The sequence below is a fragment of the Malaclemys terrapin genome, chromosome 1 (assembly GCF_027887155.1).
Source record: "Malaclemys terrapin pileata isolate rMalTer1 chromosome 1, rMalTer1.hap1, whole genome shotgun sequence".
NCBI classification, from domain to species: Eukaryota; Metazoa; Chordata; order Testudines; family Emydidae; genus Malaclemys; species Malaclemys terrapin.
Genome location: NC_071505.1, coordinates 349,489,544 through 349,510,991, shown reverse-complemented (window position 1 = coordinate 349,510,991; position 21,448 = coordinate 349,489,544). Strand labels below are relative to the sequence as shown.

Sequence of the window (21,448 nt, the reverse complement as noted above, 5' to 3'; positions counted from 1 at the left end):
CTGCCTGCCTAAAGTTCTCTCTTCCTGCCTCATGCTGTGTCCTGTCTATCATAGACTCAGGGTCCCTACCCATACACAAACTACGCAGTTGTGTAGGGCACCAGGGCAAGCCCCAAATGTCCTGGTGCCCTACACAGCTGCGTACTGCATCCAGCTCTAGTGGCCAGCCCGATCCCCCGCATGGCTGAGCCGGCCCCTCTGGGCTGTGCACAGCAGGGCCCAGGAAAGCTGCCTCCGCCCCTGCCCCACCCCTTCCCCACGGCTCCCACCCCTGCTCCACCCCACCTCTTCCCACACCTGCTCCACCCCAGTCACGCCCCCACTTCCCCTCTTCCCCCCCCCAAACCCCATCCCCTGAGCTAGGCATCCCGGGGGACTGCAGCAGGGGTCGTGGTCGGGCCAGCCCTGCACTCACCAGGCAGCGGGAAGTGGAGCGACCCAGACCCAGCCCGCCCTGCCGGCTCCTAGCCGTGCCGCCGGTGAGTGCGGGGGGGCGGTTCCCCCCTTCCCCCAAGCCTGGGAACCGGGGGAGCAGAGCGGAGCAGGCTGGGGCTGGGTTGCTCCACTTTCTGCCACCCCGTGAGTGCAGGCGGGGGGTGACCCCTGCTGCCTTCCTGCACTGGCTGCTCCTGCCTCCCAAAGCCCTTGGGTGCATCCCCCCACCCCCGCGGAGGCCTGGGACACGCCCCACCCCCTGCAAAGGCCTGGGACACCTGGGGGGCTGCGTAAAGCACCACAATCTCTAGGGATGGCCCTGCATAGACTGTAAGTGCTTCAGGGCAGGGGCTGTGAACAAGCTTTCCAAAAGCGCCTGGTGATTCTGGGTGCTCCAATTACTGGGGGCTCAACTGGTGGCACTCAAAGGGGGCTGATTTTCAGAGAGGGTTGCTAAGCACTTTCTGAAAATCAGCCCCTTTTAAAGTGTCTCAAGTCAGGCACCCAAAAGTCACTAGGCGTTTTCAAAAAGTTCGGCCCCGATCTTTAATTGTGTCTGTAAAGCCCCATGCACCTCTATGGTGCTATACATAGCGGTGCTGCTGCCTCTGTTGTTGCTTTCAATGTGCCTCACTGGCTTGTTTCGCATGTTGTTCTGTTCTGCACTGCACATAATCGATATGTGTTTGACAACATCGTACCTACACTAAAGGAGATTTACCTATGTAAAGTGTGATGAGAGATGGTGACGTCATTTTTCTGTATGCTTGTAAGAGCTGGGGTTATGCTAGGGTAGTACTGGCCTCCAGGTCAGAGCAAGTACACCTCTACCCCGATAGAACACGGACCTCGGGAGCCAAAAAATCTCACCGTCTTATAGGTGAGACCGCGTTATATTGGGTACAGTCTGGTACGGCGAACCGGCAAGAGCCGGTACACCGTGCCGGACTGGACCGGTTTCCCCGGTGGTGATTTAAAGGGCCTGGTGCTCTGGCCGCTGCGGGGCCCCTGGGCCCTTTAAATCACCACCGGGGCTCCGGCAGCTAGGCTCGGGCGGCACTTTAAGGGGCCCGGGGCTCCCCGCAGTGGCCGGAGCCTCTGCCCGGGCAGGGATTTAAAGGGCCCAGGGCTCCACACGAATTCGGATATACCGCGGTAAAGCAGTGGGGCTCGGGCGGCGCTTTAAAGGCCCCGGGGCTCCCCGCTGCTTTACCGCGTTATATCCGAATTCATGTTATATCTGGTCGCGTTCTATCGGGGTAGAGGTGTATTAGTATTAATATTCAGACTGGAAACAAGGGGTATGTTTTTAACAGTCAGCATAATTAACCATTGGGACAATTTACCAAAGCTCGGAGAGGATACTCCATCACAGGCAATTGGTAAATCAAGGCAGGATGATTTTCTAGAAATGAGGAATTAGGAGTTATTGTGGGGCAGGTCTCTGGCCTGTGCTATACAGGCAGTCAGACTAGATGATTGCCAGGCTCCCTTCTGGCCTTGGGAGCTATGAATCCAGTGTACATCATGCATTCACCACTTGGCTCTTGATTTGGATTCTGGGTGCCGGTAGTGCCCCTAGTGGCTGAGAAGAGGAAGGACTCAGTTGCAGTGAATCTAACGTAGGAATGGGAAGAAACGGTCAATTTTCAACATAGCACCAGGCTGACAGCAGGGGGTGGGCCAAGATTCAGTACCTGGGCTGATGTTCAATATAGTTATTGATGGTCTGGCAAAGGGCGGGCGGGAACTGAGGTGGTAACCTTTGCAGATGGCACAAAATTAAATTGGTGAAGCGTGAGGAGCTGCAGAAGAACCCAAGAAAGGGCAAAGAACAGGCGGCCCAATGGCAGTTGAAACTCAGGGTTGGCCCTTGCAAAGTAAAGTAACACTGGAAGGGATCACGTGAACGACGGCAAACGTCTGGGTTCTAAATTAACCCTAACAGCTCAGCGTCTCTGAAAGCCAGCATTCCCCGTCCATCGTGGGCTGCTTTCCTAGAGAATGCTTCGTTTTAAGAGCAAGCTCATCCAACTGGACAGTGTCAGTGTGCAGTATAAATATTCCCTGACGCTGCCAAGCCAGCCTTTAGTGATCCCCACGGAGAGACTAGAACGGGGTTTGCGTTCCTTGCAATGTGAAGAACAATCTTCTCCATCGCCACGCCAGTAAACAGGATGTCATGGAATTAAGCGCTTGATCCTGTTCTGTGCAAGTCAGTGGGAAAGTTGCCACGGACTTCTATGGAACCAGCATGAAGCCAAAAGTGAGTCAGACGCAGTTTTGCTTGTAATGGGCCTTCTCCTGCCTGATACCGAGCACTTGCCGCTCCCACTGGGGAGATCAGACCAATTCAGAGTCTGGCCGCTCTTAGAGCATGCTCCATTCCCCACCCTGGCTGGAATAAAGCAGGAAAAGAATGGTGTGGAGAAATCCTCCATGAACCTGAAAAGGTGAAAGAGAAAACTTGGTAGCACCTTCCTCCATGAATGGTCCCACTGACGTCAACCGGGCTACTCACAGAGTAAGATGGGAGTCAGTGTGTAAAAGGGTCTCTGAACCTGGCCCTGGAATGAAGTCCGTTTTAGGTCTCACAATGCCAATCTGATTTATCTGGGAACTAACTAAATACTACAAGAAAGTCAAGGACACCCAGACAGACTTTACTGGGAGATAGGTTTGCCCAGCATCTCTCAGGCTCACATCGTGGGATGCCCACCTCCTGGCAAGGGGATGCTAGGAGGAAGCAGTCCCTTTGGTGTAGGAGCAGCCTGGCCCTTGTGCAGAGGGCACTAGGGGTAAGCAAGGATACTTGCAGGCCAGAACCAGGCCCGGGCAGGCCCCTACTAAATATGGGTGCCGGCTCTCAGGTTCCTCAGTTACCAGTCCTGCTAGCAAGGCTCTCAGTCTCTCTCTCACCAACAGGCAGCTTTATAAACGCTAATAGCGCCTAATTCCTTGACCTCCTGGTGCTCAATCAAGAGCCCCTAAGGGATCTACCAGCCTTCCACCACCTGCTTCTGGATGGGAGGGAGGGAGGGTGAGCAAGGAATTAACTCTTTCTCTGCTGGACAGAGCAGACGTTTCTGCAGCCCAGTCACAAATTGACCAGGAGATATAGATACCAGACCAGTGGTCAGCTGTGCTCGTTTATATTAGCCGAAGAGCTGACCCAGGAGTCAGGACAAAGAAGGGTTAATATAAAGTGACTGGCCGGCAGTTGCCTCGAGCACCCGTTTCTGTTTAGAAGTGATCTGAGACGCCTCAGTGCTAACGCTGTGACCCCAGTGGGCTTTCCAGAAGGCATAAGATACGCCGCCCTCCCTGACAAGTCCTAGGTGCTGCAGGCAGGCCGGCGAGAGCTGTGCATGACTTCTCTTGGACGGTGCAGAAATCCTCCTTGCTCGGTTCATTCTGGTGAGTCAGAGGCGTAGAGTGAGCCTGGTTCCATAATTAGGAAGTCAGGGTCACTGTTTGCAAGAGAATGCGGGGTGCTGCTTGCAGTGATCATCCGGCTGCATGGATCAAACCTCGCTTTGCCAAAGTCGGGGTGTTGTGCTACTTGCGTGTGCTTTCCCCTTGAGGTCGTTGATTACTGAGGCTTTTGGTTGGAAGACTCAAGTTAGAAACATAAAACTGATTGCTTTGAAAGACAGGGACCCATTCTGAATCTGCTATTCCTTAGCGGGACCTGATTTTTAAAACGTCCTCAGCACCCACTATCAGAAAATTAAGCCCTTTTAACCTGTCTCAATTTGGGTCCCCAAAATTACTTGTCACGGTTGAAAATCTTGCCCTGCATATACGTGGTCCAAATAGGGTGACCAGATGTCCCAATTTTATAGGGGCAGTCCCAATATTTGGGGCTTTGTTTTATATAGGCGCCTATTACCACCACCAACAACAACCCCCCCATCCACACACACACCCTGTCTCAATTTTTCACACTTTCTATCGGTCACCCTAGGTCCAAAGAACTGGAGATTAACTACAGATAGCAAAAGATCCCCTGCTCATTTCGCCTGTTTCTCTACCGGTCACCCTGTCTTCCAAAGTTTTAAAAGCCCGGGGCTACTTGTCTAATAGGAGTCTCACAATGTGATCACGCGCTACTTGTATTTTATTTCAGAATGATTAGAAGGCGAAACTGATTCTGTTAGTTGCTATTAATAATTCAGGTGGCTTGTTCCTTTTACCTAATCATTAATGCAAGTGGGATATTGAAATGTTCAGCAGGAAGTAGGAAGATCTTTAGCCAGCTGTATATTAAGCTCCCATTTATAAAGGGTTAGTAAATGATTAATAGCTATTGCCATGTTACACACACAAGTAGTATGAGTTATAGGTTATTATAAGCACATCGGTAGACGGTATCATAAAAGGCTTTAAGCCATAGTTATAAGCAACAAATTGACCCGTCAGACTCTATAACAATTGGCTAATCATTTATCAAAACATCCATTAATCATTCATTAACCCTGTGTAATGTATTTGCAAAAGGAGCATTCATACAAAGTGGGACCCTGTTGCTAAAGATGGTGGCAAGTGAAAGGCTGAGCCGGGGACGTGGCATGCTCAGAACTTCAGAGTGTTTAAAAAATATCTAAGAGAGAAGACGGAACTGGTGTGTGTCTGTCTCAAGGCCTATGTCCAATGGAGCTCGGAAGTGAGCTGAGGCCTCTCTGGCATTCACAAGAAAGCCCATTGAGGACAATGGAATGCCTCCAATTGACGGCAGCCAGCCAGGGATCGGCTCCGGAGAGCCACCGGTGCTCAATCCACTTTCATTAGAGATGGGCCTGAACAGAAACTGCAGACAGGAACGCCACCGAATCTGGGGGAGACCAGGGTCCAGATGCAGCTCAGGGCCGTCTCAGCTGTGCTGAGATATCAGGGCTCATGTAGCACCTCAGCCAGTGGTCCGTCCCCTCTTTTGTGCCTGGCCCTGCGGAGACGGACTTGTACAGTAATTCACCCAGCGCATGTAGTGAGGAAACCTGCCAATCACACAGCTGCAGCCCGTTAAGCCCAGGCAAGAAACTACAGATCCAGGAAATAAAACCCCAGCAATACGACAGAAGGGAGAGTGAGCCAAAAATAATCTTTCTCTCTCTCGCTCTCTCTCTCTGCTACAAATTTCAGCACAAGTTTTCTCTAATTACATTTGTTGATTTACTAAACAATATTGTATTAATATTCTGCAAACCCCACAGCCCCACAGGATCAGTGCTGCGTCCCCAGCTTTGGGATGGTCTCTTGGAGGAACCCCTTGGTGCACCAGACCCCGTAGGGGTCTCACTCTTCCTCCAGGGTGGGTTCCACGCGGCCTCACCACCTCCCACGACTGAACCTCTGGGGCTCCAGCCCTCCTGCTTCACACTGTGAGCTCTGTTCAGCGAGTCCAGCTGAGCTAGGCTCCCGGTAGAGACTTGTCCACTCTTCAGGAACTAATGCACATGGCCACGCATTCGCAGTGACACGCAAGCAGCATTGTTAAAGCAGTCGGGTTTGTCAACTGAACACAGCCTAGGAAGTCCTTAGGCTAGCACAGAGGGTAAAGTATAGTTCAGTTCCATTCTGGTTCCCCAGAGCCCCACCGAGCTGTAGTGAACTCCATGTTCAGGTTCTGTCTCTCTCTCAATCTGAGCTCGTTCGTCAGTTCCCAGGGAAGAGCTCCATCTCGTTGTTCCATCCTGCAGCCACGTCTTATCCCCCCCACTTCAGACTCTCCAACCCTTTGTTCTGGAGCTGCGGGTTGTCGCTCAGCTTCCCTGCTGAGAGGTGGGGAAATCCATCTCCCTCTGGGTCGTTGGTTGCTAGGTGTTGATGCCCTGGTGACTGGCTTTGCCAGGGTCGTCTCAGATTCTCCACTGATGTGCGGTCGGCTTCAGCCAGTCCTCCTTAGTAAGAACATAAAAATGACCAGACTGGGTCAAATCAATGGTCCATCTAGCCCAATATCCTGTCTTCCAGCAGTGGCTGGAGCCAGATGCTTCAGTGGGAATGAACAGAACAGGGCAATCAACAAGTGATCCATCCCCTGCCATCCAGTCCCAGCTTCTGGCAAATAGAGGTGAGGGACACGCAAAGCATAGAGTTCCATCCCTGATCCTCTTGGCTAATAGCCACTGATGGACCTATCCTCCAGGAACTTATCTAATTCTTTTTTGAACTCTGTTATACTTTTGGCCTTCACAACAGCCTCTGGCAATGAGTTCCACAGGTTGACTGTGCATTTTGTGAGGAAGCACTTCCTTACCCTGTTTCCCCGAAAATAAGACATCCTCCGAAAATAAGGCCTACTTACAGTTTTGCCTCTCGTTGTAATATAAGGCATCCCCCCGATAATAAGACCTCCCCGATAATAAGGCATCCACCGATAATAAAGCATTTTTCATTTCTGAAAAATAAGACATCCCCTGAAAATAAGACCTAGCGCATCTTTGGGAGCAAAAATTAATATAAGACACTGTCTTATTTTCGGGGAAACAGGGTATGTTTCTTTTAAACCTGCTGCCTATTAACTTCATTGAGTGACCCCTGTTTCTTGTGTTATGTGAAGGAGTAAATAACACTCCCTTATTAACGTTCTCCACACCAGTCAAGATTTTATAAACCTTTTTAATCTCTCTAATATGGAAGCTGTTCAATACCCCTAATCATTTTTGTTGCACTTTTCTACCTTTTCCAATACCAATATATCTTTTTTGAGATGGGGTGACCAGAACTGCGTTCAGTATTTAAGGTGTGAGCGTACCATGGATTTATATAGTAGCACAGGGGTAGGCAACCTATGGCACGCGTGCCGAACACAGCACACGAGCTGATTTTCAGTGGCACTTACACTGCAGGGGTCCTGGCCACCGGTCCCGGGGGCTCTGCATTTTAATTTAATTTTAAATGAAGCTTCTTAAACATTTAAAAAACCTTATTTATTTTACATACAACAATAGTTTAGTTATATATTATAGACTTATAGAAAAAGACATTCTAAAAAGGTTAAAATGTATTACTGGCACGCGAAACCTTAAATTAGAGTGAATAAATTAAGACTCGGCACACCACTTCTGAAAGATTGCCAACCCCTGTAGTAGCATTATGATATATTCTCTTATTAGCTATCCCTTTCCTCTGTTTTCAGAGAACTATCCACAATGACTCCAAGATCTCGTCCTTGAGTATTAATAGCTAATTTAGACCCCATTCAAGGTGTGGGCGTACCATAGTGTGATGGGGCTCCTGCCCCACACTGGGCTCTAAGGGGTTAATAGAGCCCTAGGGAGGCTGCATAGGAGGCAGCTAATCAGAGAGGGGCTGCGAGGAGCAGCCAATCAGGGCTGGGCTGGCCCATATAAGAAGGGCTGCAGAGCAGAGCAGTTTCAGTCACTCCCTGAAGCCTGAGGTGGGAGGAGGACTGGCTGCTTTGCAGGCTAAAGGTAGCAAACACCCTGGACAGAGCAGTGCTGCAGGCAGAGACCCGGGAAGCTAAAGGCAGCTCCTGGTGGGATGCAAGGATCTGCAGGCCGAGGCCCTGAGGCAAGGGCAAAGAGGGTGCTGGGGCCGTGGGGAAGTGGCCCAGGAAAACCTGCTGAAGAATCGTAGGAGTCGCTGCAAGCAGCCGCCTTCTACAGGCTGGGATCCGGCGTAGTGGGCGGGCCTGGGTCCCCCCCGACTCACCACTGGGGAAGGGGCTAAACAGTAGACTGTGGTCACTGCTGAGAGAAGTGGCTGGACAGGGACTACAGAGACGTTCCCCCGGGAGGGGGGGAGCACCTAGTGTGGCACGGCCGGAGGGCTGTCACTGAAGAGGACATCGCGGTCCTTGGAGGGATGTGGTTTCAGAGGCAGAAGAGGTGATGGGCGGAGCAGGGCGCACTGGCTACCAGAGCTAATTCCCATATTGGCCACGAGGAGGCACTGGAGTGGTGAGCGCGCCCCGTCACACATGGATTTATACAGAGGCAATATGATATTTTCTGTCTTATTGTCTATCCCTTTCCTAATGATTGCTCACATTCTGTTAGTTTTTTTGACTGCCGCTGCACATTGAGCAGATGTTTTCAGAGAACGCTACACAAGTCCACGATCTCTTTCTTGCGTGGTAGCAGTTAATTTAGACCCCATCATTTTATATGCATAGTTGGGATTATGTTTTCCAATGTGCATTATTTTGCACTTAACAACATTAAACTTCATCTGCCAGTTTGTTGCCCAGTCACCAAGTTTTATGAGTTTCCCCTTTGTAGCTCTTTGCAGTCTGCTTTGGATTTAACTATCTTGAATAATTTTGTCTTGTTTGCAAATTTTGTCACCTCACTGTTTACTCCTTTCCTCCCCAACTGGGTAACAATGCAACATGTAGGGCAAACTGAGGCACACATAGGGGTCAGAAAAGTATTGCAGAAAATTCCCATTTCATCACACCGGTACAGGGAGTAAAAGTAATATTACCCTGCAGCCAAGCAGCATTCCTAATGGTCTTCAGTTGCTCGGAGCAGGTGCTACAGATTACATATTGGCACCTTAAAATCTCAGCATGGACTGTAGTGCCTGGTTGTGCAGGACAGAGGCAAATGGAATGTCCCCCAGGGCATCCAAGCCAGAGAAGCAACTGAAACATTCTGCAATGGGCACCGCATGTGTTTTTTTTTCCCCTGCAGCCCTCTCCATGGGGCTACCTACCCTTAGGGTGACCAGACAGAAATTTGTGAAAAATCGGGACAGGGAGTGGGGGGTAATAGGAGCCTATATAAGAAAAAGACCAAAAATCGGGACTGTCCCTATAAAATCGGGACATCTGGTCATCCTATGACCCCTTTAGGGTGTCCATTACATTAGGTGGGGCTGCAACCTCCCTGCTCCTTTTCACTCAGGGAGCAAAGGACCCAAGAGTCAGGCCTGTCCCTGTCACAGGGGAGCTGATCCCTGTTATCAGACCTGGGCCCAGTTCCCCTGTGTCAAAGCCCAATCCAGCCAATTGAAAGGGACTGGGCTACACCTGGGCCTATAGGGCTGCAAGAGGGGAGAGAGGGTGATTGGCACAGGCAGTGTCTGGGGAAGGGAAGCCACAGTGGAGTGGAGGTAACGCCTGTGGTGGGTCCCTGATGGGAGGGGCTCGGGGCTCAGGGTGGAAGCCGCGCTGACCAGAACTGGGAAGCTAATTTATTGTTAGAGGACTGGGCGGCGGGTGTCAAAGGCCAGGGCAGGCTAAGCCTCCCCCGACCCAGGCCATAGCCCCACCCATTTCCACCCCGAGGCCCCGCCCGCACTCCCCCCTACCCTGAAGACAGCAGGGGCTCACTCTGGAACTCAGGCCCACATGTGGCCAGAGGCAGCCCGGGGCTCAGGCCAGCCCAGGGGCCAGTGGCCTGGATGGCATTGGGGGGGGGGGGGGGCGGTAGCTCAGCCCGGCACTGGGGCCAGCATTGGAGGGTGCGGCCGGCATAGCTGGGGAGGGCGCAGGGGAGAGTCCTCGGGGCTCCTCCAGCCGCATGTGTGTGGGGGTCTTCGGGGATCCTCTGGCTGTGCAGGGGGTGGGTCCTGGGGCAGACGGGGCGAGGCTGGCGGGCCAGCCTCCCCGAAGGAGGGGTTCACCCACCACCCAGGGTTAGTGGCACCTACTTGCCGTAATCCCTTCAGACGCAGTATCACTAGACGTGCTTCATTACAATACTGTTTCTCTGTCCCTGGCAGGGGGGGGAGACAACATGGAATAGCATCACAGCCGGCGCACCATGCCCTCTCCCAACAACACCGACCTCAGCCCTTCCTCCTTCGTCTTGGCCGGCACGCCCGGGCTGGAAGCTGCCCGTTTCTGGCTGGCGTTCCCTCTGTGCTCCATGTACCTCATGGCCATTGTAGGCAACGGCGCGGTGGTGTTCACTGTAAAGATGGAGCTGAGCCTCCATAGCCCCATGTACATCTTCCTGTGTATGCTGGCCTCCATCGACCTGGCGCTGTCCACCTGCACCGTGCCCAGAATGCTCTCCCTCCTGTGGTTTGACTGGAGGGAAATCAGCTTCGGCGCCTGCCTGCTCCAGATGTTCCTCATCCACTCCCTGTCTGCTGTCGAGTCCACCGTCCTGCTGGCCATGGCCTGGGATCGGTACATGGCCATATGCCACCCTCTGCAGCACGCGACCATCCTCACCAATCCGGTGATGGCGAAGATAGGCCTGGCTGCTGTGGCTAGGGGTGTGATGTTCTTCCTCCCTTTGCCCTTGCTCATTCTTCGCCTATCGTTCTGCGGCTCCAACGTCCTGTCGCACTCCTATTGTTTGCACCAGGACGTTATGAACCTGGCCTGCACCAGCACCACAGTCAATGTCGTCTATGGCTTGACTGCTATCCTCTTGGTGATGGGGCTCGACGCGCTACTGATTGCCTTGTCCTACTTCATGATCATCAAGGCTGTCTACCAGCCCTATAGCAGAGCGATCCCCTGGAAAAGACTTGTCTGCAGCAGTCCATCCATCAGTGGAGCAATTAGAAAACAAAAGCACGGCCATATTGGGTCAGACCAATGGTCCATCTAGCCCAGTGTCCTGTCTTCTGACAGTGGACGAGGCAGATGCTTCAGAGGGAATGAACAGAAAAGGGCAGTTATCAAGTGATCCATCCCCTGTTGTCTGCTCCCAGTTTCTGGCAGGGTTTTAGAGACACCCAGAGCATGGGGCTTCATCCCTGACCATCTTGGGTACTAGCCACTGATGGACCTATCCTCCATGAACTTATCTGATTCTTTTGGCTGTCACAACATCACCTGGCAATGAGTTCTACAGGCTGGCTACACATTGCGTTAAGAAATACTTCCTTTTATTTGTTTTAAAAGCTGCTGCCTATTAACTTCATTGGGTGAACCCTGGTTCTTGTGAAGGGGTAAATAAAACTTCCTGATTCACTTTCTCCACACCACTCATGATTTTATAGGCTTATATCGTGTCCCTCCCTTCCAAGCTGGACAGTCCCAGTCTTTTAACTCTCCCCTCATGTGAAGCTGTTCCATATCCCGAATCATTTTTGTTTCCCTTCTCTGTACCTTTTCCAATCGCAATATATATATATATATATATATATTGAGATGTGGCAACCAGAAGTGCATACGGTATTCAAGATGTGGCCGTACAATGGATTTATATAGAGGCAATATGATATTTTCTGTCTTATTATCTATCCCTTTCCTTATGGTTCCTAACATTCTGTTTGGTTTTTGGTTTTTGTGTGTTTGGTTTTTGACCGCTGCAGCACATTAAGAGGATGTTTCCAAAGAACTATTAGTAGTGACTCCAAGATCTCTTTCTTGATTGGTAACAGCTAATTTATACCCCATCATTTTGTATGTATAGCTGGAATTGTTTTCCAATGTTCATTTCTTTTAATTTGTCAACACTGACTTTCATCTGCCATTTTATTGCCCACTCACCCAGTTTTGTGAGGTCCCTTTGTAACCTGCTTAGGACTTTGTCTTGACTGGAAATTTTCAACCTCACTGATTACATCTTTTTCCAGATCATTTATGACTATGTTGAACAGCACTGGTCCCAGTACAGACCCCTGGGGTACCCTGCTATTTACCTCTCTCGATTCTGAAAACTGACCATTTATACCTACTCTTTGTTTCTTATCTTTTAACCAGTTACCAATCCATGAGAGGACCTTCCCTCTTATCCCATGACTGCTTACTTTGCTTAAGAGCCTTTGGTGAGAGACCTGGTCAGAGGGTTTCTGAAAGTCCAAGTACACTATATTCATTGGATCACCTTTGCCTGCATGTACCAGAATCACCTCTGGAGCCTTTTTTAAAATCAGCATCACATTAGCTCTCTGCCAGTCATCTGGTACAGAGGCTGATTTAAGTGATAGGTTACATACCATGGTTAGTAGTTGTGCAATTTGATATTTGAGTTCCTTCAGAACTCTTGGGTAAATTCCATCTGTCTCTGGTGACTTATTACTGTTTAATTTCTCAATTTGCTCCAAAGCCTCTGTGACATTGCACCCCATAATGCTTTATAGAAATATGCATAAATATGCATAAATAAGACATAACTGGAATATGTTTTATGCAAGATAACCTTTGCAAAGATGTGTTACATGGCATATGTTCTACTGCATGTATTCATCTTATTCATATGGGTGTATCATTTTTATATCTGAAGTTATGAGCGTTGGCTCTATGCTTATATTTAAAGTGTTTGCTGTAGAAAGCACCTAAGGCAGATTTGGTCAACATAGTGTGAAGGGGTTATTCAAGTAAATGGATGTACTTGGCTAACAATGGTTCTTGATAGATGCCAATCCACATCTGAGCTTTCCTGGGAATGTCCCTATAGAGAACTAAGTCATGCATAGACATGTGACTAGCCCATCTGACTCCAAAACGCCATCTTGTAACTGTGATTCTACACGGGGGAGAGAGGGGTTTCCACCCCCAAGAGAAAGACTATAAAAAGCCCTGGAAAACCTCTCCATTTTGTCTTCAGCTGGCACAAAAGATACCTTCTCCACCCCAAAGAGATTCCTGAACGAAACTGGAACAAAGGACAGTAACTACAGGGGTGTGAGTGATTGCTGGTTCCAGACTAGGAGAAAATCTAGTCCGTAAAAGAGGCTTGGAACATCTCAGAGGGTGAGATTTACTTGCATTTAGTTTCTTACTGTATTAGGCTTACGCTTGCGTGTTTTATGTTATTTTTCTTGGTAATTCACTTTGTTCTGTCTGCTATTACTTGGAACCACTTAAGTCCTACTTTTTATATTTAATAAAATCACTTTTGTTTATTAATTAACCCAGAGTAAGTGATTAATACCTGGGGGGAGCAAACACCTGTTCATATCTCTCTATCAGTGTTATAGAGGCTGGACAATTTATGAATTAACCCTGTATAAGCTTTATACAGAGTAAAACAGATTTATTTAGGGTTTGGACCCCATTGGGAACTGGGTGTCTGGGTGCTGGAGATAGGTGACCTGCTGAGCAGTGTTTGGTTAAAATCTGCAGCTTTGGGGGCATGGACCAGACCTGTGTTGTAGGAGGCTAGCGTGTCTGTCTGAACAAGGCAGGGTTCTGGAAGTCCCAAGCTGGCAGGGAAAATGGGCTCAGAGGTAATTCCAGCATGTCAGGTGACAATCCTAAGGGGGCCTCTGGGACCAAACCCCTCACAACTGCTTCCTGGAGCAGCTAGTCCTGGAACCCAGAAGGGGAGAGGCAATTCTTGATTTAGTCCTAAATGGAACACAGAATCTGGTCCAAGAGGTGAATAGCTGAAGCACTTGGTAATAGTGATAATAATGTAATTCAATTTAACATCCTTGTAGGGAGGGAAATAGCAACAAAACTCACTGTAGTAACATTTAAGAACAACATAAGAATGAGGAAGCTAGTTAGCAGTGAAGTGCCTGCAAGATCCATGCAAATAATTTAAAAACATCATAATAGAGGCTCACACTAAATGTATTCCCTTGTATGGGGAGATTTTGGCAAACTAGTAAAGTGCCTGAAACCACTATTGCTTATTGCTAAAAGCAGCTAAAAGCAGGCTGTAAAGTGGCCATGCAGCAGTCTTAGCTTAACCAAGACAGGAGGGGAGGGGGTTTTGGGTACCACAGAAAGGGCAGCTTGACCCCATGTCCTTCCTGATAAGAATTGTGTTGAAATTGCTGATACATGCATAATAGGGGCCTCAAAGCATGTCATTGTATTACTAATGTATAAATATTCAGAAATCTGATGAACAGATGTGGGGACCCACATGAAAGACCCCCTAAACTTATATTCTACCAGCTTAGGTTAAAGACTTCCCCAAGGCACAAATTTCTTCCTTGTCCTTGGATGATATTGCTGCCACCACCAAGTGATTTACACAAAAATTCAGGAAAGGGACACTTGGAGTCCCTATTCCCCCCAAATAGTCCCCCAAACCCCTTCACCCCCTTTCCTGGGGAGGCTTGAGAATAATAAACCAACCAATTGGTTAACAATGTGAGCACAGACCAAACCCTTTGGTTTTTATGACACTGAAAATCAATCAGGTTCTTAAAAGAAGAAATTTATTGACAAAGAAAAAGTAAAAGAATCACACCTGCAAAATCAGGATGGAAGGTAACTTTGCAGGGCAAATAAAAAGATTTAAAACACAGAAGATTCCCCTCTGGCTCAGCTTCACAATTACAAAAACAGGAATAAAACTACCTCTGTAGAATAGGAAAATTCACAAGCTAAAACAAAAGATAACCTAATGCATTTCCTTGCCTCCCTTACAATTTCTGTAATTCTTAGATGGATTATTCCAGGTAGTTTTTCAGGAGATGTTGTTCCTGCTTGGCTTTTCTTTCCGTCCAGAGAGGGAAGAAACAAAGAGAGCACAAACAAAACCTACCCCCCCCCCGCAGCTTTAAAAGTATCTTCTTTCCTTATTGGTCCTTTTGATCAGGTGCTGACCAGGTTATTTCAGCTTCTTAACCCCTTACAGGTAAAGCTGCCCAGGAGGGATTTTATGCTACCCTTATCTGTATTATCATGACACGTCACCCCCGCCCAAGTCACAGATGGTGCTGGACAGCCTGTTCCACACTGACTGTGATTTTTTTCCCTGGAGCTCTAGGAGAAAACAGAGTGACACATGCACCTCTATCCATACTACTGATTATATAAAACTAGCAATAGTTTCCACATTTTAAGGATGATTTTAACCAGTTGATTCTGGGAAACTTTCACAGGAGAGTGCATCAGCAGCTTTGTTAAAAGCCCCTGAAATGTGTTGTATTTCAAAATCAAAATCTTGGAGAGCTAAACTCCACCAAAGAAGTTTTTTGTTATTTTCCTTGACGGTATGAAGCCACTTCAGCGCAGGATGGACAGTTTGCAGGTGGAAACGCTGTCCCCAAACATATCGGCGTAGCTTTTTCAGAGCACACACAATGGCGTAACATTTCTTTTTTGTGATTGACCAATGGCTTTCCCTCTTAGACAGTTTTTTGCTGAGAAACACGACAAGATGGAATTCTTGATCCAGTCTTTCCTGCATTAAGACTGCTCCCACACCACACTCGGATGCATCTGTGGTTACTAGGAAAGATTTGTAAAAGTCTGAGGCCACCGGTTACCAACCAGTAACTACTTTGTCTGTTCTCCAGGCACCACACTTAAAACTCACTTTAAATCACCACTAGTGTCTCAAAGCAATCAGCTGGGCACATATCCTTGCATCTACACCACTGTGATGGGTTCCCTCGCGGGGATCCCCTTGGGACTGACACTTGATATGCTGAGATACCACTGAGCCTAACCTCTCTGCCAGCCTGGGCACCCCTTGCCTCTGTCTTGCTGAGTCAGACCCTCCAGGCCTCCTCCAGCACAGACACAGAGATGGGGGAAGGCTCAGTTAAAAGGGACTTGCCTCAGCACCCAACTACACAGCCCCAATGGGACCTGAACCCCAGATAAATCTGTCTGACACTGTATAAAGTTTTATACATTATAAGTTCAGATTGTTCACCCTCTTTCTCGAAGTAAAGAGAGATATACACAGACTGTCCCCCATGCAATGTAACAATTACTTGCCCTGGGTTTATTAATTAACAAAAGTGATTTTATTAAGTATAAAAGATAGGATTTAAGTAATCATAAGTGGTAACAGACAGAACAAAGTAAGTTACTAAGCAAAATAAACAAACATGCAAAGCTAAGCTTAATACACTAAGAAACTGGTAAGCAGGGGTATCCCCACTGACTCCCTCTTTGTCCTGCTTCACACTCTTATATAGACTTGCCCAAAAGGTGGGAATCTTTGTCTCTTTGTTTAAACTTTCCCCCCACCTTGTGAAAAAATATAAAATCCAAGATGGATTCCAGCATCAGGTGACACAGACACATGTCTTTAAAAGGGATCACCAATGCCCCTCCTCCTCACAGGGGTCCCACAGACTTACGGGAAAACAAATCCATTCATAGCCAATTGTTTTTGCATAAGAATCATCAAGTTCCTTAATGGCCCTCACTTAGCATAATTACAATAGGACCTTAGATTTATACTTCATATTTCTAACTTCAAATATAAGAATGATTAACGCATACAAATAGGAAGAACACATTCAGCAGATGATAACTTTTTCAATGATCCCTTACATGAGGTATTTTGCATAAAACATATTCCAGTTTTGTCATATTCATATTCATAAGCATATTTCAATAAAGAATATGGAGTGCAACGCAACAGGCACACCTACCTAAAATACCACCATACTGACATAACCCCAATGCATCAGATCAGGGAAACTCCCTGGCTGTTCCCTTGTAAAATGTGGGATATCATGTGAGATGAACTCCAGGTCATTTTGGCCCTGGGAGTAGTGAAGGAATCATACAGTGAGTGGAGAAATTCCATTGTGTTAGTTCTAACCCGGGATATCACAACCCGTTTCTGCATCAATTTCTGAAAAGTCAACACAGTATTGAAATTTGATGTTTATCTGATGCAGAGTAGATGAAATATTAGAATAGTTGTGAGCTGCCAGATAGATATCCACTTTAGACTTCACAAAGGGATACTGGCAAATAGCTTTGATACCAGAAGCCTGGAAGGAGAAAACCTTTTCCACACCCTTAGGTTTGCATCAGTTAAGGACCACTTCGTTTGGCCTTCACAGAGTGGCATTGAGTTTTCAGAGCTAATGCACTGGACATTACAACTGCCTGGGCAGTATGCAGCGGTACGCTGCTACTATCAATTGAAAATGGTTTTTGGTCCCGTGTATGGTGGCAGCGTTCCCACACATAGTGCAGATGGCAGTACACTACACACAAAAAATAAACCTAGTGTCAATTGCTAGGTTGAACAGTCTGCAAGACTCAGTTTGCCCTGACAATCTGAGCTCCTGTTATCGGTGAATATTTTCTTCTATCCCGTGGAGGCTCTCAAGCTGTAGTTCTCCAGAGTCAATTTTCTATTCTTCCCGCTGTTCACAGACCTGAGGGAATTGTCTGGGAGTCCTGGCCAACCAGAGAGTTCACAGAGACTGTACAGGAGAATCATAAAGGTTCCTGTCCAACACACTGAGTGTCAGACGTGAGATTCATACACTGATTCTCAGGGCTCTGCCTTCCTGTCGCTGTAAGGAGATTTCCTCTCTCTGCTGAGTGGATTTTGGTGAGTTGCCTGTTTCTGCATTAAAGTTAGTGCTGAGGGATCAGGAAGGGTTCCAGGGTTCAAGTTAAGAACCATCTAGGCAGGAATTCACCAAAATGGTGACTTGAACTGTTTAGTATTTAGTAGTAAAAAGCTAAACAGTTCAAGAGATTTACAATGGGAAATACAAATGCATTGGAAGTAGTTTAGACAAATATTTGTTTTTCAGATCAGTTCCTTGTCTCTTACTGTGTCCCTCTATCTGTCTCAGCAGCTTCCTTTTTTGGGCTGTGTGGTTTTTCCTCTGGGTCCCTCAATTTTTCCAGTTCAGGAACTTCACTCCCCTTTTAGAAAGTTCAACCAAAGCCTCCTCAGTGGGTACGAGAGGGTTCACAAGAAGAATGGGTCACACACTGGCCAGATTCTGCTCTCACATTCTGCCTTCAGTGGGTCACTCCAAATTGACACTGACCTTCCTGACAGCAAAATCAGGGCCCATGTGTTTTGGAATCCCCATCTGTCATGATTTTCACAGCTGGTAGCCAAAAGATAAACATTAAGGGTGAAATCTTGGTCCTATTCAGATCAACGGCAAACTCCCAACACGGCCCAACAGGAGTTCACCCTAAATCCACACGTAGGGACTTAAATAAATGGCCTGATTTACACTGGCAATGAGCCTCCAGTGACTTAAACTGGAGTCATCCCCTGGCCTCTAAGACCGGGTGAGCTCATTTGGACCAATGCTGAACTGACAGGAGAGTTGCTGAAATCTCACACTCACAGGCTTAGAGGTTCAGAACAATCAGGATAACAATTTTTCTGAGGGGACAGAGGGGTCAGCTCTCTCTTGCCCCTGCATCTCTGGAAAGGACGAGAATCACCAAAAGGCAGTAAAAATAACCAGATGGTTTTGGAAATTTCACCAGGGAGGTCCCAGAATGCACAGTGTGTCTGCGTGTGTATGTGGAAATCCTGGCTTATGTACAGACCAAAGAGGCATATTGAGGCCTCCTGGGGTGGGGTGAGTGTGTTAGACTGTAATGTAATTTCTACCAAACTGTAGCAGAATGTCTCTCACACCTTCCCCATCTGGACCATCCCTCCTCCTGTGAGCAACCCCTCTACAGCCTTGTGGTAATGTCAGCAATTGCCAACACAGAAAAGCAGCTTCAGGAAGGGATGTCTGGGTTTCTAGTGGGCTGCAATATGTTAAAGCTTCATGTCATTTTGAGAAAGAGTTACTCACACTGGCTACTTTTAGTGTCCACGTCCTCTCTCCCTCCCACTGGGTCTGTCCCTCTCTCCTTCCCTGCACAGCCCGAATTGTTGCTGGCACAGACAGACTCTGAGTTTAGCCTAGTCTGTGGAGGTATTGCTGTGAGCTGTCCCTGTGGGATCTGGCACTTGGTTTTGGTCCTGGGTGAGGGGTATCACTGGGGATGGGGACATACATGGAAACGTGGACAACGTTTGCGGTTGTGGGGCAGGCAGGGGGTACATGGATGGGGGACAGCACTGGTGCCTGTGGGGGAAGAGAGCGGGGTGTACATGAACAGGTGAGCAAACGCTGGGTGTTGTGGGAGTGGGGAGCGGCGTGTACATGATCAGGCAGGCAGTGCTGTTGAAATTGAATTTTCCTTTGTGATTGTTGGTTCAAGGCCAGCACAGGAACCTTTCCTGGCCTTGAATGCGTGTTGGTGGGTCTCAGGGTCTTTCTTCCCTTGCAAGCCACAGAGCTGCAGCTTGGGTGTCACAACCTTTACTCAGGTTTCAGAGTAGCAGCCGTGTTAGTCTGTATCCGTAAAAAGAACAGGAGTATCTTGTGGCACCTTAGAGACTAACAAATGTATTTGAGCATAAGCTTTCGTGGACTAAAATCCACTTCATCGGATGCATTCAGTGGAAAATACAGTTGGAAGATATATATATACACAGAGAACATGAAACAATGAGTGTTACTATACACACTATAACAAGAGTGATCAGTTAAGGTGAGCTATTACCAGCAGGAGAGAAAAAAAAACTTTTTGTAGTGGTAATCAAAATGGCCCATTTCCAGCAGTTGACAAGAAGTTGTGAGGAACAGTAGGGGGGAAACTAAACTGGTTTTTGAATGTTATAATTCTTGATGTCTGACTTGTGTCCATTTATTCTTTTGCGTAGAGACTGTCTGGTTTGGCCAATTTACAGGGCAGGGGGCACTGCTGGCACATGATGGCATATATCACATTGAATTATAACATCCAAAAACCAGTTGGAGAACACTTCAATCTCCCTGGTCACTCGATTACAGACCTAAAAGTCACAATCCTCCAACAAAAAAAGCTTTGAATTGGAATTAATTTGCAAACTGGACACCATTAAATTAGGCTTGAATAAAGACTGGGAGTAGATGGGTCACTACACAAAGTAAAACTATTTCCCCATGTTTATTTGTTAGTCTCTAAGGTGCCACAAGTACTCCTAACCTTTACTCAGTTTTGTTTCCAATTGTTGTTGTTGTTGTGTAACTTCAGGCATTTCACCGATGAAAAGAACCATTGATCTTTGCTTCTCAGATGGTTCAATATCCCATTACACTCTGACCCCCATCCATACTCTCCTTCCTTATCCCAGACTGCCCTGATTCCAACAGTACGCTGGACACCAGTGTCTGCTTCATGTCCCCAGTCATTACTGGCTCCCACAACCTCCGAGCTGCCCCACACTCCCTGCATCTCTTCCTCGGCAGGGGGTTAGGTGCCTCCCATCACACCTGCTCCCTTGGCTGCCAGGTAATCAGTGACTATGTCTCACCAATGAGAATCTCAAACACCTCCTGAAGCTTCGGGGACTGCTACACAGGAACAGCTCAGAAGCAGAGAAATTTGCATATAGGCTTTCCAAAATATTTATTTTACTGAAAGTATTGTAAATGGATAGTCTTGTGTTGTCAGACAGGGAGAACACATTCTTGATCTGCTCTCTACCAGTCATCCCCCTGAAAACTCTCTACCAGCAATTTATAGACTTTTCTCATACCCCTCTAATCAGGGCTGGCTCCAGCATTCCTGTCACCCCAAGCAAAAAAAAAAGCCACAATCGCGATCGGCAGTGGTAATTCGGGAAAAAAAAGCCGTGATTGCGATTGGCAGTTCGGTGGCAGGTCCTTCACTCCTATAGGGAGTGAGGGACCTGCCGCCGCCGAATTGCCACACGTGCCGCCCCTCTCCCTTGGGTGCCCCAAGCACTTGCTTGTTAAGCTGGTGCCTGAAGCCGGCCCTGCCTCTAATTCATCTCCTTTGTAAGGTAACAATCCCAGTCTTTTCAACCTCTCTCCATATGAGAGTTTAACAAGGCCCTTGGCCATTCTGGCTGCCCTTCCCTGAACCCTCTAGTTCTGCAATATCCTGTCTGAGAAGGGTGCACCGTGCCACACAGAGGAGTCTAGAGAAGGGTGAAACATTGACTGACTGATCTCATGGCATTGTATCTTCTGTATTATTCCCAATCCCACTCCTCTTAGACCCAATTTTTTTTTAGTTTCTGCTTGCACTGTGAGTATGGTTTCACAAAGCTGTGTACCATGTCTTGTACTGAATTTATACAATTAAATTAGGACCTCAAAAAGTGTTTGAGGACCTCAAGCTTTTCCCTCTAAAATGCATACATGTTGCAGATATTTACATTGAAGTTTGTGGAAGCAGAGAAAGAACTGACAGGAAGGGGATGCAATGCATGACAGTTCGTTAGCAAGAGTTAGGCTAACTGTAACCCTAATAACGCGAGATTTGTAGAGGCGAGGAATGTGTGAGGCGAGTGGGAAAGAACTGTGTGAGAAGTTGTTGCGACCTTGTGTAGATAATATGGAATGTAGACTAAGAGTCTACATTAGTGAGCAAAAC

The 21,448-nt window shown here is 47.7% G+C and overlaps 1 protein-coding gene across 1 annotated transcript; it reads left to right on the top strand.

Annotated features, from left to right (window-relative positions):
- The first annotated feature begins 10,169 nt into the window (after positions 1-10,169).
- LOC128844645 (olfactory receptor 51E2-like) lies at positions 10,170-14,910 on the top strand. Its single transcript, XM_054042586.1, has 2 exons — positions 10,170-10,948; positions 14,907-14,910. Exons 1-2 carry the CDS (start codon positions 10,170-10,172, stop codon positions 14,908-14,910), a joined length of 783 nt encoding a protein of 260 aa, XP_053898561.1.
- Positions 14,911-21,448: the final 6,538 nt, after the last annotated feature.